The 17,440-nt window shown below is 38.7% G+C and overlaps 1 protein-coding gene across 4 annotated transcripts in view; it reads right to left on the bottom strand.

Moving 5' to 3' along the window:
• Positions 1 to 17,440, bottom strand: part of LOC132130775 (retinoic acid receptor RXR-alpha-A-like) — a 152,041-nt gene that overhangs the window by 81,327 nt on the left and 53,274 nt on the right. For all 4 annotated transcript variants that reach the window (XM_059542580.1, XM_059542582.1, XM_059542581.1 and 1 more), the window contains exon 2: positions 3,749 to 3,859. In XM_059542580.1, coding sequence (XP_059398563.1) covers positions 3,749 to 3,859 — 111 coding nt within the window. The remainder of the gene's footprint in view (positions 1 to 3,748; positions 3,860 to 17,440) is intronic.

Below are 17,440 nucleotides of genomic sequence, written 5' to 3'. Positions count from 1 at the left end.
CGACATATGGAATGTACTCATTGGTGTGGATACAGAGGGCAGCTGGAGTTTTTAGGACCGCTGCCAGGTCTTTATCAAATAGCTGTTGAAAATGAACTTCGAAATCCAATTAGCCCAAAACTTTTTGGCAGCCACGACCCAAATAAATGACAGACTGCAGGCCCGCTGTGAGAATATAAACCAACATGAGTACACATGACAGAAAGACATGTAAAAAATGGGTGCTGAATTGTTATTTCTCTACAGGGCTACCTTTGAAGCACAGTTTAAATAAATAAGACCATTAAAATAGCCAGTGCACTGGGTAGTGATGAATTTGAGAGCAAATAAAGGGCCCGACTTTATAATCAACAAGTTGGAGTTTCCAGTCCCCTCTCTGTCAGCCCCAGGCCAACAGGAAGTGGCGAGGGCGTGTGTGGATGGCAACCAGAGCCAATTAAAAAAAGGGAGTGCTGAACATGTTGTAGCTAACGAGCTCCTTTCTTTGACCTCATTCACCTTTTGACTCCACATTGCTCCTTCCTCTTCCCGTGCAACCACAAGGTCTACAAACACATGCTTTGGTCTCGGAAACCTGACCATATTCCATTTTTGTCTCTCTGTAGGCTGATGGTGATGTTCCACAGAGGTAAAACACACTCACCACAAGTAAAACGAGTCGGTCATTGTAACATATTAGGTTAATTCTACCACCTCTTGCTGTAACAGGGCCACAAAAGTTGTTACCAAGAACTTGGGACAATAAATAGCCTCCAAATTAATTGGGAGAATTTATGAAGCGATGGGATGCACCACGACCCAGCCAACATAATTAAGTGTGGTCAGAAGTAATAAGGCTTGGGTTTGGGGCATAACTGGAGCTTAAGTAAGGTGATGTCAATAAAAAGTGAATAATTGAAGAAAAAGAACCATACACCTGAAGGGGAAAGTGGACCGAAATGCACCTAACTATACCCTCGTCCTAACCCAACCCTGATGAAACAACAAAAGATTGAGCCAGCGATCATCTCCCTCCGCCCGCTACAGAAGCGGTTCTGTCATTGGGGCTCTCCGAACATGGACCATATGTGATTTCAGTGCTGGCAATCAGACTCCATTATGAAGCAGGCAGCTGAATTCATCAGGAAAAAATTAGCCCGCCACTCGGTCGAGCGCTCCCATTGGCCAGTCACGCGGAGCGCTGCCTTTGAGGGCACCCCAGACATTCCTGTGGATAATCTTTTCCATTCCTCTGCTCGCTACAGCAAGAAGAGCCCAGAACGCAGCACAAGGACAGCATTGTGAGGCCCCTCCACAGCCGTTTTTTAAGTGCTCCCTCTTGCGCACTTCATATGAGCGCTTTTCTTTAAAAAAAATATTAATAAAAAAACCGAGCACCTTTGAAACTAGGTTGAACTGAAGGAGGATGCTGTGTTTCTCACAGTCCCTTTCCAGTAAGGGTATGTTTTGTAAAAAAAAAAAAAAAAAACATGAAACAAATGTAAACCACTGAAAGCCAAAGTGCTGCCACATCAGGGAATCAGATCTCCCCGGGTGACATTCGTTTTCCTGCTTCCATTGCCAGCAAACCAGTCATCTTCCTTGCTCTAATGTGTGATTTTGGTCACTACAGTACAAGCAACATGCTAAGACTGGAACACATCCTCTTCGCTTTGAAGACATTTACCGAAACACATTCCCTAATTAGAAACACAGCTATTACTACTTCTATAAAAGAGCGACTCCAGTTAGGCTAGCCACCACTCCAGACCACAGGGTTTCCTCAGTAACCGTTTCACCGCGAACAAACTGCTGAGCACCATGCAGGGTTTAAAGAGTGGTTCTCCACAATCTCGATTATGGGCTTTGGAAAAGACAATATGTAGACAAAAATGGTTTTCATAGGCAAATTCATTTTTCTCTGGAGCGTCTTAAGACCACCACGCCAGCTTGCGGAAATATTTTACAATTTTTACAAATAGAACGACTTCAGCACGAATGTCTCCAAGCAACTAATCCAAAGAATCCTCTCTGTATACGATCTATAAAAGCAGCCCTTTGTTGTGAGTGATGTGTGCAGAATGTCTGTAGTAGCTATTGAAAGATGCTTTCCATGCCTTTCAGGGTTGAGAGAGTATAAAACATGCATTCAATCAATCACATGGGTACATGAGGGAGAAAAAAGCCTTAATCTTATGCTTCTGAGCAAACATTTAACCCTATGGGACTTTTGTAAAAATGAATTTAATCAAATACGCCAAGATGTGACTGTCGAAACCAATCCTTCTTAAAAGCTAAAACAAAAAGAATAATCAAAATGGTTTTCCATTTTAATAGCCTATAGATGAGGTCTCCCACAATGCACCTGACACATGTGTAGGGTCACTGCTATAAAATGCAGCAATGGTTTTCATCTGGTGTTGAAAAAAGGTTTCATATAGGTTCTGATGGGGAAAATAGCTATGCTAAATGCAACTACCGTATTTTTCAGACTATAAGTCGCACCTAAGTATTAGTCGCATCAGTCCAAAAATATGTCCTGACGAGGATAAAAACATATATAAGTCGTACTGGACTATAAGTTGCATTTTTTTAGAACCAAGAACCAAGAGAAAACATTACCTAATGTTTTCTCTTAGTTCATTTCTCTTGGTTCATGTCAAATTAATTTTGATAAATAAGTCGCACCTGACTATAAGCCGACCAACTATGAAAAAAAGTGCGACTTAAAGTCCGGAAAATATGGTAATTAAATGCAAGGAACCATATGTGCATATGAGGAACAGCAAAACAAACGAGTTTATCGATTTTTAAAATTTATGTTTAAACATGTTTAAATAAAACATTAATTTATGTTTTAACGATTTACACATTATTTGTTTTTGATGTTAAAAGTAATCTGTCAAATCAAACTACACTATTTTGCCACAAATTCATTTGTCAATTAGATGAACTCAATCAAAATATATACAGGCTGCATGGCATGGCCTCGTCCAGAATTGTAAAATATATTCAGTTCAGCATTTTTTGTGAGGACATTTGCATTTATATGATGAAAAATACTAGCACTGTTTGGTCATTAGTTGATGCGCATTGTAAAATCTAGAAACAAAACCAGATGAGAACCACCATCCTACAGGATTCTGAACTGAATCGATTCATAAGTCTTGGTTCATTAAGAAGAACTGGTTCATACGACTCATTTGGTCACATACAGTACTACACATTCAAGTCAACAGCGATCCATTCACCACATACCATAGGGTCACAGCTGGAATGTGCAGTAATGCTGCCCCATAAGGGTCCCTCAGAGAAGACTGGCTGCTAACATGTCCATCAGCCCTTTAATCTAGCATAACAAACTGTAAATCACGCACTGTAGGACCAAAACATAAGGAGGGGGCCAAACACGAATTCAGATTAGAGGGTGTATTTGTATAAGTATGCATGTGGTGCAAGATGTGTGTTGTTTCTTGCAAATGCAGACATACTACAAGACCAGACATATTTGGCATGAGTTATAGCCAAGCACAGTGTAAATCCATTTACGGCTCTAAATATGACTTCAGCGCATTGATTTATGCATGTATCTTAAGTGTTCTTCAAAGTAAGAACCATGAGGTTTCATGGGAACAGTTGAAAGACACAAAAAGGCAGGATTTTTTTTTATGGTGGAGCTACAGATCTGCAAAAAGTCAAGTTATTGATGTAAGTTTATGCGCTGTGAAGAACATAAGTGATTGTGCAGTTCTGAATATGCACAGGTTACCTGTAGAAAGCCTGCGTTGATGAAGAGCACACATTCCGCTGAAACACGTGCATGCTTCTGCTCGTCCTCTCTGAGGTGGCAGTGGTATCGAGCATTGGGGTTTCAGGAACCCTATGGGAAAAACACATGAGAATGGATTTTTACTACATGCATCATGATGATTCATAATGACAAAGCTAATTCATCAACATAACTGTAATGTCAATTAGACATTGGGGAAAAACATTGACTTACACACCTGTACCTATGATATACAACCCGAATTCCGGAAAAGTTGGGACGTTTTTTTAAATTTTAATAAAATGAAAACTAAAAGACTTTCAAATCACATGAGCCAATATTTTATTCACAATAGAACATAGATAACATAGCAAATGTTTAAACTGAGAAAGTTTACAATTTTATGCACAAAATGAGCTCATTTCAATTTTGATTTCTGCTACAGGTCTCAAAATAGTTGGGACGGGGCATGTTTACCATGGTGTAGCATCTCCTTTTCTTTTCAAAACAGTTTGAAGACGTCTGGGCATTGAGGCTATGAGTTGCTGGAGTTTTGCTGTTGGAATTTGGTCCCATTCTTGCCTTATATAGATTTCCAGCTGCTGAAGAGTTCGTGGTCGTCTTTGACGTATTTTTCGTTTAATGATGCGCCAAATGTTCTCTATAGGTGAAAGATCTGGACTGCAGGCAGGCCAGGTTAGCACCCGGACTCTTCTACGACGAAGCCATGCTGTTGTTATAGCTGCAGTATGTGGTTTTGCATTGTCCTGCTGAAATAAACAAGGCCTTCCCTGAAATAGACGTTGTTTGGAGGGAAGCATATGTTGCTCTAAAACCTTTATATACCTTTCAGCATTCACAGAGCCTTCCAAAACATGCAAGCTGCCCATACCGTATGCACTTATGCACCCCCATACCATCAGAGATGCTGGCTTTTGAACTGAACGCTGATAACATGCTGGAAGGTCTCCCTCCTCTTTAGCCCGGAGGACACGGCGTCCGTGATTTCCAACAAGAATGTCAAATTTGGACTCGTCTGACCATAAAACACTATTCCACTTTGAAATAGTCCATTTTAAATGAGCCTTGGCCCACAGGACACGACGGCGCTTCTGGACCATGTTCACATATGGCTTCCTTTTTGCATGATAGAGCTTTAGTTGGCATCTGCTGATGGCAAGGCGGATTGTGTTTACCGACAGTGGTTTCTGAAAGTATTCCTGGGCCCATTTAGTAATGTCATTGACACAATCATGCCGATGAGTGATGCAGTGTCGTCTGAGAGCCCGAAGACCACGGGCATCCAATAAAGGTCTCCGGCCTTGTCCCTTACGCACAGAGATTTCTCCAGTTTCTCTTAATCTTTTGATGATGTTATGCACTGTAGATGATGAGATTTGCAAAGCCTTTTCAATTTCACGTTGAGGAACATTGTTTTTAAAGTTTTGCACAATTTTTTTACGCAGTCTTTCACAGATTGGAGAGCCTCTGCCCATCTTTACTTCTGAGAGACTCTGCTTCTCTAAGACAAAGCTTTTATAGCTAATCATGTTACAGACCTGATATCAGTTAACTTAATTAATCACTAGATGTTCTCCCAGCTGAATCTTTTCAAAACTGCTTGTTTTTAGCCATTTGTTGCCCCCGTGCCAACTTTTTTGAGACCTGTAGCAGGCATTAAATTTTAAATGAGCTAATTAAGTGGATAAAAGTGTAAAATTTTTCAGTTTAAACATTTGCTACGTTATCTATGTTCTATTGTGAATAAACGTCCCAACTTTTCCGGAATTCGGGTTCTAATACAGAAACATGAATTGAATACTTCTAACATTAATTATTAACTTTAAAAAATAACTTTAATCTGCACAAAATTAATGCGACATTAAATATTTAAAATAAATAAATAACCAAGAATTGTCATTTTAGGGAAAAATTTTGGCCACGCTGTCCTCTCTAATGAAAAAGATGCACTTCTGATTGGCCACTTCAATTCCAGACTTGCAGACCTGTCAGAGCAGATGTTATTCGCCCTTTATATTTGAAATGGATCTTTTAAAGAAGTAACATAATTTGACTCATCCTGCCTCACATATTGTCTCTCTATCTGCCACAGCAAGCACCAGCCGACCCCTCACATTTCCAGTTTTGCCCTATTCTCTGACCCACAATCCCGGAGGCTGCCGGACATGCGGGCTGGAGCAAAAAAACGCTGGGGGGAGTTAAGAAAGGATCAGGGGTGAGATCGGAGGTGGATGACTCAGTATGGGCAAAAGGCCAGATGATACAAACATGCCTGCAGGGGTCGGGGTACGAAGCCATGCTGTGCATCTCAGGGGTTTTAGGCATTTCCTCAAACCAGGACCTTTTCTCTGGTACAATGGGTTAACTGATATCATCACCCATGTGGCGAGAGATCACAGAATGGTACCCGCAAGGGCTTTGCTGTCAATCAATATTTAGAACGATCTTAAAGGGACAGGTTCACCCACAACTAAACAATACTCTATGACTTTCTTTCTTCTGTGGAACACAAAAGTTCAATTTGAGGAATATGGTAAATTTCAACACAATGAAAAAAACAAAAAACACTTTTAAAGTATACCAGTCTGTATGATTTGTGTGATGAATGTCTTCTAAATAAACAAAATCATTACTTTGAGATCTTTTCAACGAGTCAGGTAATCCAGTTTAGGGGTGGGCAATCTTTCGATTTTATATCGTGATCGATCTCAAAGACGTCTACGATCTACTTTTCAAGTGAACTGTAGAGATTCTCATCGTTTATGTCCAAATAATATTGTTAAAACTACAGCCATGACTGCCTATTAGATGACTTTGGCTGGTCAAATTATATCACGCGTCTCTATCATGTGTCTTTCATGCATGGAGATGTATTAAAAAAATAAAAAATAAAAGACTCAACATGAGCTAGCAGTAGTAAGTACCACTATGAATCAAATTTTAGATTTAGTTTCGATTTGCGGTGTGTTTATGCCTCTCCTTAACGTCCAAATCAGTCCGATCATGCAATGTGACTGTCATAAACTGCAGTCTACTGTGGGACATGGTTTATTAAAAAAAAAAAAAAAGCTAACACGAACAAGCAAAGTATATGTGGAGTTTCAGGCATGCCCATAAATGGTCAAATATACACAATAATGTGTCAAAATGTCTGTCTTGGCGAATATTTACATAAAGACTATGTAAATTAGTTATGTCTTAAGTGAACAAACAATTGGGAAAGAAATCAGATGGGTGTCAGTATATGTATTTGTGGATTTGGTCTTAAAGAGTCCGTAGCCTAATAAACCTAATCAAACAACAAAATACAGAGAAAACCACTCACTGCTCTTGAATGAATCACTTTATAACTTTAATAAGAAGCATCATATATTTGATTCATACAGTGATGCATTGTTTTAAAGTTTAACTTAGGCTTTAATGTCCATTTTGGTTGTTTAATGCAATACTGTGTTTTCAAATGTTAAAATAGGTACTCTGGATTTTCTCAATAATACATATCAAAATTGGGAAGATCGGGATTCAGATCATGTATCGTGATTTTGTATGACAAGATCGTAATAGGACATTTTGGGAAAAATTGCCAACCCCAATCCAGTTCGAAAAAATAGATCTAAAAGTTCCTGAATTAGACTGATTTGGTTCTCACTGACTCAACTGTCCAATTTCAGAAATGGTTTGGAGTTAATTAAAGGTGAAAAATATTACAGCATTTTAGGTGAATTAAGTACTTTTAAGGAGAATTGCTTCTTTAAACCCTTAACGTTAACAAACCATAAAAATGTCAATATAATTAGAAATAATGTTTAAATAAAATCATAAAACTGAGCACAAAATAAAACCCCTCCATGCTAGCAGATAGATTTGATGATCTAACTTTTGCCATAGTCTACTTTCACAAGTCAATTGAGGATGCGTGATGACTCACAGAGCCAATGAGAGACAGGATCAGCGAACTTGCGCTGAATGTGCATCGAATGATCTTAAAAAGCTTGTAGACCTTTCCGATCAGAGCGAATGTGAAGAGCGAAGGGCAGCCGCATCCCCATGCTCTGGTCCCTGCACAATAAAGCGCCTTTACTTCCACCATGAAAAACATGTCATTCCAGATGAGCTCAGGCAATGACATTTAAAACAGGCACAGGGATATTGAATTAGTTCCCCATGATAAGCTGGCTGGGATGCTGATGGTCTGGTCAAAGAGGGGGATGGGAAAGGAAACGAATGGAACGACTGCCTGTTAGACGCCTGATGCAGCTGTTTGATTAAAATGACAAAAACATGGAAATGTCAGAGAAAGAACAAAGAACCTTAAAGATGATACCAAGGCAAGGTAATACAGACATCATGAAGAAAAAGAACTGTGGAAACAGCTGAAGAAATTCATGAACGGCAACAAGCCAACATGGGTTTGGAAGGACTACTTGGCCCAAAAAATGTATAATGATTGTTATTTTATCGTGTTACCTCACGTTGTTTCCTTTTTGTTGTTAATCGATTTTCTGTTATTTTTTCATACAATTTCTAAAGCAAGTCCATAGTGGGTTTTTTTGTTAGAACCACAATTCACAAATAAATTGAAAAAATAGACGACGACTTGTGTTCCATATTCCTAGGTCTTCTGAAGTCATATAATAAATAACGTTCCCCTTCAGTGAGCTGTTAACTTATGAATCATTGCAACTGGATCATTGAGTCTGTGAGTTGAACTTGAGATCTGAATCTGTTCAATGTCATGAACGGATCATTATATTGAGCTAGTTATTTTCAATGAACTGATTGATCCGGTTCACAAACTGAAATAAATTTGTTGTCCATGACTAATCTGGTTCTTGAGTTCAGCTCACTGACTCGATTTGAAGCAATTTTCATGTCAACCATTTACTGGAGGGGAAGATTATCAGCAGCTCAAATTTCCTCACACAAATCATATGAATAGTCAGAAAAAAGCACTTGAGTTGTTGAGCCAAGTTGTTTTTGGTAAATTTTTGTTCACTATGAACAGTATGGAATAAGCTTAAGAAAACTTAAAGGGTTAGTTCTTCCAAAAATCTCAATTATGTCATTGACAACTCACCCTCATGTCGTTCCAACCCCCGTAAGACCCCCGTTCGTCTTCGGAACACAGTTTAAGATATTTTAGATTTAGTCTGAGAGCTTTCTGTCCCTCCATTGAAAGTGTGTGTACGGTATACTGTCCATGTCCAGAAAGGTAAGAAAAACATCATCAAAGTAGTCCATGTGACATCAGAGGGTCAGTTAGAATTTGTTGAAGCATCGAAAATAAATTTTGGTCCAAAAATAGCAAAAACAATGACTTTATTCAGCATTGTCTTCTCTTCCGTGTCTGTTGTGTGAGAGTTCAAAACACTGCAGTTTAGTGATATCCGGTTCGCGAACGAATTATCCGATGTAACCGGATCTTTTTGAACCAGTTCACCAAATTGAACTGAATCGTTTGAAACGGTTCGCGTCTCCAATAAGCATTAATCCACAAATGAATTAAGCTGTTAACTTTTTTAATGTGGCTGACACTCCTTCTTAGTCAAAATATATTAATATCCCGAAGTAATTCATTTACTCAAACAGTACACTGACTGAACTGCTGTGAAGAGAAAACTGAAGATGAACCCCGAGCTGCCCCAGATAACGAACGAACGATTGACTCGTTCACGTATATCATTATGCTTTATCAGCCTTTGTTTTGGTATTTTTAAGCTTTACAAAGCTACAAAGCAGCAATCTCACTTCAGTCTCAGTATGCTTTTACCCCTTATTTATCAAAAGTCTTTCTATAAAAATACAACAAAACATTTTCTTACGACCTTCCGTGAATTATTGTGAGAGAAATGCTCACATAAATTACTAAATAACTGTCACTGAAACAATGTTTTATCAAAACATTGGTCAAATATCAAAGCTAGAGTCTTTAAACTTTCAATTGATGCACAGTTTGTCCAGATCAAGTAAGAGAGTGATGTTTAACATGCTGTGAAAATGAAACAATAATAAACTGGGGCCGTCTGCGATGCTTGAACGCAAAGGGGTTAATGGCATAATTTGATTTTTGGGTGAACTAACCCTTTAAGAAACCAGTACAATTACAATACAATTTTTGAACTACATAAGGGAGTTCATAATAATTGTTTTTTCTTGGTGAACTAATCTCTTTAAGAAAATGCTGTAAGCCTATTCGTAAATGCAGCAGAAGTCTGATAGATATAGTAAAAAGACACCCTCAAAGATATTAAGTTCTCACACTTCCGCTTTCTAGGACACACTTCATCTAGAGTGTTAAACCTCAAACAATCCAGCTAGCATAAACCAAATTAAGTATGTAATACATGGCTGAAATAAATAGGCTGTAATCAGTGACGGTCATTAAAATGAATTTAGGCCATTGGGGGACACCTTTCCCAGTGGCGTATTCCTTGTTCCTTGGCTCGACTGGTCAGCGGGGCCCATTAGCTCTTGCCTAAAACCCAGACGGAGTGAATAACCTTCAATTCAGCACAACAGATTCCGTATTGTGTAAGCAGTGAAGGGCGGACAATGACACATCCCCACTTGCTCTGAGAGAGGTCACTGAAAATTACCGCTTTAACACATGAGCTAAGGCTCCTAGTCAACCTTGGCTTTTCCAAAAACATGGTTAATGCAGAAGGACAGGAACCTTAACAAATAAAAATAAAAAGGAGAGGGGGAAAAGGAAGTTCTCAATCACAATAGCAAAGAAACGGATATAATGAAAACAAATGCTTTTTGAAAATGCTCCAAACATGCTTGAATTTTGCCAAATATGCTCGACCATTTACAGCTTTATAATGGATTCAATTAAATCATATTTCCCAAAATAATACGCTATTCAGAGTTTAATTTCTGAATTAGAAGCCACCGTCAGACAAGATATTCTAGCCGTGTACCTTTTATTTATGGGTTAGAGATGTGTGTAACCAACCCACTGTGTGAATGTGTGATTATACTGCATCTTAAAAAGTCTTGATGAATATTAAGATCAAGTATTCGGTCTTTTTAACAGCTCATCTGGACTCAAGGTTTATGTTTTGGCGCAAACCCCTGATTAGTCAAGTTTAATGTCTCTCTTTTGATTCGGAATGCTGAATCAGTAGCCAATCTGCACTTATAAAGTAAATATACAGTGGACTGAGTCATTATGCTCCCATGAATATTGTGCTTATAAAAATAGACCCTATAATTTTTCACAAAATGAAATATAATCCCACGCTGTCATTTAAGTGCATGATATACAGTCCGTCACATCACAAAATAAATGTCAGCACGTTGTACGGACTCTAGCTTGAGAAGGAGGAACTTTTTTTTTTGTGTGTGTGAGAGTGAAATGAGAGACTGGCACAGCAATCAGCAGCCTGGGATGGATACAAAATATCTGGTTGATAAGAATCAAGTATTGATTAAAGAATGTTAAAGACATGAAGGTCATCTCAACAATGGACATGGTGCTCATGAAGGACACGGGGACGACAAGGATCACAATGCCACAGTGTGAGATGTGAACTGCAGCTCTTATTTGAAATCGCTTGAATACCAGTTGTTGTAGTTTGTAATATTGTAGAATTGGCTAGAATTACTACTCTGACTGACAAGTTTCAAAAGAGAAGTGTCAAAAAAGTTATACTCTTATTCATGAGTTAAAGTTTTTCAAGGCTGTACTATATTTTTCCTCAACCAATGGCAAATCAGACTGGTAATGCAGAAATGAAACACTTCACCTTTAATTTCAGTGGTTCAGGGCTGCTTTGTTAGACCTGAGTTGGAAAAAAGGCTTCGATCATGAAGATTCATTTAGATTGATTATCTGCAAAACTACGTCTTTGGCCATCTGATTACGGACTCAATTTTGTAAACACTCTGCAGGGTCCTTTATCCTGGGACCAATAAAGAGCCTTGAGAGCCCAGAGATGCATGGGCGTAGAGCATTCCTCACGTCCTTGAAAAGCCTATTGTGTTGTCTTCTCTGTATTAGCGGCTAGTGGCGTTAAGCAGATTGCCTCATGCTTGAATGTGGAAACATTCAGAGGAACACATTTTCAGTCTAATGCGAAGGATGGGGAGAATTTTTAAACAACTCTACTGATAAACCAAATAAACACTTTCACTGTGGACACGTGCCAAATGCGGTCTTATTAGGGGCTGTTCACATATCGCGCCTAAAAATGTGTGGAAAATGCTAGGCACGCCGCTTTCTCCTTCTTTCCAAAGCGCTCGGGCAGTTGCGCCCCTGAGGCATCTGCCTTTGCTAAGCAACCATGACGTGCTCTCTCCATGAAGACGCGGAAATTTCAGCAAAGGATAAATGGATTTGCAGCTCTAAAAATCGCTTGCAGTAGCTCTGCTACTAAATTTATTTCAAAATGGCAATCCATATACAACTATGATCAGCTGTTCCTTCATCTTGGCTGAGCTTTCAACGTTGTTACGGGAAAGGATGTTTAGTTCTTGTCACATGACTTGCGGTGCGCTTGCGGCATTCTGAAAAGTTTAAATGTTTTTAACTCGATCCGGTGCGGACGCGCCTGGAAAAAACGGGCGCGTCGCAACTGCGTCGCTTCCATTATGAGCGCGCATACAGTGCGCCTACATTGGAAATGAACTTGAGCGCGCAAAAGACACCATATGTGAACAGCCCCTTAGCCATGTTTCCTTGTTCTCTCATGACTTATGAGTGTATTCCACTGTGGTGTCCAAAAGCAAACTTCAGATGTTTGCTTTCCACTTACAGAAATAATCAGGCAGAGAAGCCCCTCATTAGGTTCAATTACTGTACTGACAGTTACACTACATCTGACGGATGCAACCTCCATAGCGCTTTAATCAAGGCCCATCAAGGATGACAGACTGATTTCGTTGAGTCTCCTGGTTAAACCCCAAAAGCTACTCACACTGATGTCTCTGGGAATCAATGACGCATAGGCATATTCATTATTTCATTGGAGAACGCATGTCTTGGAAGCTGATCAGCATGAAGGAAATGCCAAACCTTTGCTCAGCAAACTGTCTGCTTCGACTAGAACCCTTCACCCTGCACCTTTCTGTCAAGCCTTTGTTCTGTCGTCGCCCCCCCCCCCGGAAACAACCCATGTGACGTTTCAGGCGTAACGCATTTTGACTTGACGTTTAGTCAGCGAAACTAGATTTCCATGAGGATTGAAAAGGAGGATAATGTCCAGAGGTCAAGATAAAAGTGAGAGACATAAATCACAGGGAGGACTTGAAAAGCTTCATGTTTTACTTTAAGTTTTAACACATTCAGTCTTTTTCTCACCCTTTTCTCACAGTGAAAGTCCCCACAGGGGGCGTAACCCTACCTCGTTCTGAAATTCCAGCCTTAACAAGGCCACTGCTGAGACCACAGGTGTTCCGGCTTGAACAATCAAAGAAAAAAAAAAAAGAAAAAGACAGGACAGGTCACACGGACTGACACCAGGTCTGCCTGCTGGCCCCACGCAGAGCACAGTGGTTTTAAGTGTCAAGTCAAAGGCCATTCACAGACCCCACTAAGCTGAGAGCATCAGGTGCTTGCTGTTTTAAACTAAATACCACATTCCCCCCTGCCAAACTAAGTGCCCATAAACCCATAACCGCTGACCTTCCTGTACCAGCATTTTTAGACTGCTTACTAAGTCACATCCCTCTCTGTGTATCACAATAAAAAATATTAAGCAGAATACACATTTGACATGGGATCGATAACAATGGTCCTCTAACTATGAGAATATAATAATAGGTATATAATAAATACCTAGTTTTGCATCTCTATTCAAACCCTCTCCAGCTTTATGTCCGCAACCTGGCAACACAAGCCTTCAAAAAAGGGCTTAACACTAGTGGATGTCTTCAGTTGGCTGAAATGATGTTTTCTCAAGATGACAGTGTTTGAGTGTGGTTCTGTGTTGGTGTGAAAGGGTTGTGCCACTAACAGTTTTTACCACAGACGTTTCTCTCGGTCTCACATTGAATGTTCATTCTGAACATGGCATGGACTTAGCAGACACCTCAGACACCCTCAAGACCACAGTCACACATACTGCTTCTGCCTGCTGCTTATCATGGTGTTATCTCGCTGTATATTTGGTTTCAGTATGTTTGCATTTTAATACTTTTTTTTACTATTATTATAAAATGATTATGATATGGCAAATCATAATATTTTAAATAAGCCAAATTAAGTCATTAAGGTGGGGTGGAGGGACAGCATTTGTGAAAGAAAGACAAAGAGCAAAAACAAAAGAGAGAGAGTGAGAGAGACCGAAAGAGAGAGGAGGGGCCAGGAAGGAAAGAGGAGGCAGTGGTAACGAGGTTAAGGGGCAAAAGTTAAAGATGGCTTCTGTACGTCATGGTCAGGCCTGCTGCAGGGCACGCGCTGGAAACAAGGGATTCACTTTCTGCCTGATGTTTCACAAAGTTCCTTGGGCAAACAGCAAAATCAAATTTGTGTAATCTCTAAAAAGAGAGCTTTCATTGATGAGAGCTGAGACAAGGAAGCGTTTTTTTATTTTTTTAATTGAGCAAGAAAGCATTAAATTGTTCAAAAGTGACAGTAAAGTCATTAATAATGTTAAAAAAAATTCAATCAAATTTTTCCACAAAATTTCTGTTTATAAGAAATGTTTCTTGAGCACCAAATAGCAAATTAGAATGATACCCGAAGGGTCATGTGACACTGAAGTAATGAATGAAAATTTGCCAACACAGAAATCATTAGTTTTTTTTAAATATTTGAAATAAGAAAATTATTTTAAATTGTATTAATATTTCCCTTTTGCTGTACTGTACTTTTGTTCAAATAAATGCAGTCTTGGTGAGCATAACGGACTACTTTCAAAAACATTTAAACTTACCAACCCCAAACTTTTGAACAGCAGAAGTCAAAATTGTTGAGTGACACTCTTGTGTTATTACGAGACTTTAAAAATCCCTCAAACTGATAAAAACCAGTATCAAACAGAAAATGTCAGTAGGTTCTCCACAGAGTCATCCAAAAACACTAAACTTGGGCTTGATGGCTTAAGTCTGAATTTCAATTAAACAACACATCATTCTAATTTCTATGGCTGGATTCCTGTCATTAACACTTAGCTGGCTGTGAAGGGATTTCAAACTCACAATCAACATTTCAACAAAATTCATGCAAGCATGAAATACACAGGGGGAAATAAAGCATCCAATGCACGCACGCTGCACGCATAAAAAGAGTGTGGCCAGTGAAGTCTGTTTCACAAACAAATGACTCTATAAGTGGGTTCTTTTAAAGAAGCATTCAAAAACCAAACTTCAAGTACTTCTTATCAGTTCTTCTGTATGCTTTTTAGCGCTTTTTGGAACTTCAACATTTTGGCTCCTATTCCCTTGCATTATATGGACTGACAGAGGTGTGATATTTTTCTAAAAATGTTCAAGTCTGATAAGTATACTTTTGCATACCAACTAGATCTCTTTTCCCAAGCAGTCGAAAACACACGTTCAAAATACTCAAGTGCTTAAATCTCAGTATATCAACAGGACACCTGTGTCCACATCTCTCATATGATGGCAAACACACAATAATGCAAAGGTAAAGAAATCTGAGCATTTGCACTGCATGTATGTTGAATTCATTGAGTAACTGCTCTCACAATGAGAGTGAAACTCACCCTACAGGTCAAGTGGTGCGGCATGAGGCAAGATTACGATCCAGACAAGGATTGCGAACAGTTTGTTGAGCAAACACTCCAGCCTTTGAGCATGTGCTTTGAAATGACAGAAGAGAGGACCTCATGTAGAATCACTTCCTGCAGAGAGTGGACATGAATGTGTGTATTTCATACCATCTTACCTGTAAGATGACACGCTTCGGAATCAATGAAGGCTTTCAAGTATTATTAGAGGTATATTAAAATTAGTTATAAAATATGTGTTTTTTTAGATAAAAAGACCAACTAGATGTGCAAGTTTGTGTGAAAGAAACGGACACAAGCTTGGACCTTACATGCATCTGAAAAAATTAACATTAGATGGTAATATAAAAGTTGTGGTTACCAAACCACACAAATTGCCAGCACTATAGTGGCTGCCTGTTATTGAATTTTGTAATAAATAAATAAAATAAAATAAAAAGACAAGTCAATTGTATAATTATATATATATATATATATATATATATAAAAAATAAAAAAAAAACTGGTTTTGTTTATAATGTCACACTTACATTTTTCTACACATAACTTTCATCTTTATATATGAAAATATTCTGCTGTCTTTATATATTAGGAAGGTCTTTGGGCTTAATTGCCATCGAGATCCAAATGAAAAATTCAATAGATAAAACCTGTTCACAACTTTTTTCTATAGAACTACTACAGTATAAACTATAAAACTACAAAAATTACAATGATAAAAAGTAAAAATAAAATGCATAAATTAAAAAATAAGATAAACTATTATGTAATACTATATATACACACTTATTAAAATATATAGCTATTGTATTTTTATTAATAAAAATTAGGGGAATTAGCTGCAACAAATTAGGGGAATTAAAGACAACTTCCCATAGATAATTTTAGCTGTTACACTGTCATCACAGTAAACTCTCTAAAACAAATTGTGTCTGTAAATGCATTTGTTTAAAACGTGAATGAACCATAAAATGCTCCTGATCATTGTGGGGTGGACATGACCCTAAGCAGTCTAATTATACAGTACTGGTTAGACAAGCTAGTCGTTCAGACAGCTCACCAAATTATTATGTAATTTTGCACTTCCCTAGGAGATACTTACATTTTTGCTTTTTGTGGAGATCACATAAAAAGCAAAGAAAAGAGCAGAGTGAAAGGTGAATTGAAGGAGAATGGAATGGAATTCTGAGAGAGGGAGAGAAGGGAAAGTAGGTCAAGTCACATGACTGAGCGATCAACTGTAGGCAGGATTACATTTCTACAGCATGTGCCCATTTACAAAACAAATGTTGAATGCAGCTTTATCTGTGTTTTGTGAAGGGCTGAGCCCACGAATGAGGGGAACCGGCGGCTCCAGATCAGCGAGGTGCAAGAGATGTGAGTGCTGTGTACTGTGATTTCAACAACCGGGCCAGAAACAGTGGCGTAAACTCAAACAGAAGAGATAAATCGATGATAGGAATACATTGTCAAAACTGAATGGCACAATTTTGCTTTAAACTTTTGCAAATATATATACGTCACCTGCCTTTTTCATACTGGATTTAGCTTTGGGGTTATTTCGGGGTTTGTATAAATAAATACACACATTCAAAGGTATCATTTTCCTGGTTAAAGGGAATGCTTTGAAGCATGCAGTTATTCTATGCGTTGACGTCATTTTAAATGAAACAAGAAGAAAGCATCCCCGCCCCTTTTATAAATAGCCAATAGCGTTCGTTTATACCACATTTTGGCCCAACCGTTCAGAGCTGTTGAGCTCTGTAAAGCTGCATTTGACAGGGTATGACAGCCACATTCACATCTATATTGCTATAAAAAATAGCATTCTGTGTAGAATTCAAATAAGTCCAATACATTTTGTGGTCTGCGCAGATGCGCGCATGTGATATGCTCCATGCTATCGTGCCTCTGGACCGGAGCAGAGTGTGTGCGGTGGTTAGCGTGACACAGTACGAAACGAGACTTCTTTTTC

The sequence above is a fragment of the Carassius carassius genome, chromosome 47, assembly GCF_963082965.1.
Source record: "Carassius carassius chromosome 47, fCarCar2.1, whole genome shotgun sequence".
In the NCBI taxonomy this organism is placed as follows: domain Eukaryota; kingdom Metazoa; phylum Chordata; class Actinopteri; order Cypriniformes; family Cyprinidae; genus Carassius; species Carassius carassius.
Note: the sequence above shows the minus strand (reverse complement) of the source record. Positions and strands in the feature narration are given on the sequence as shown.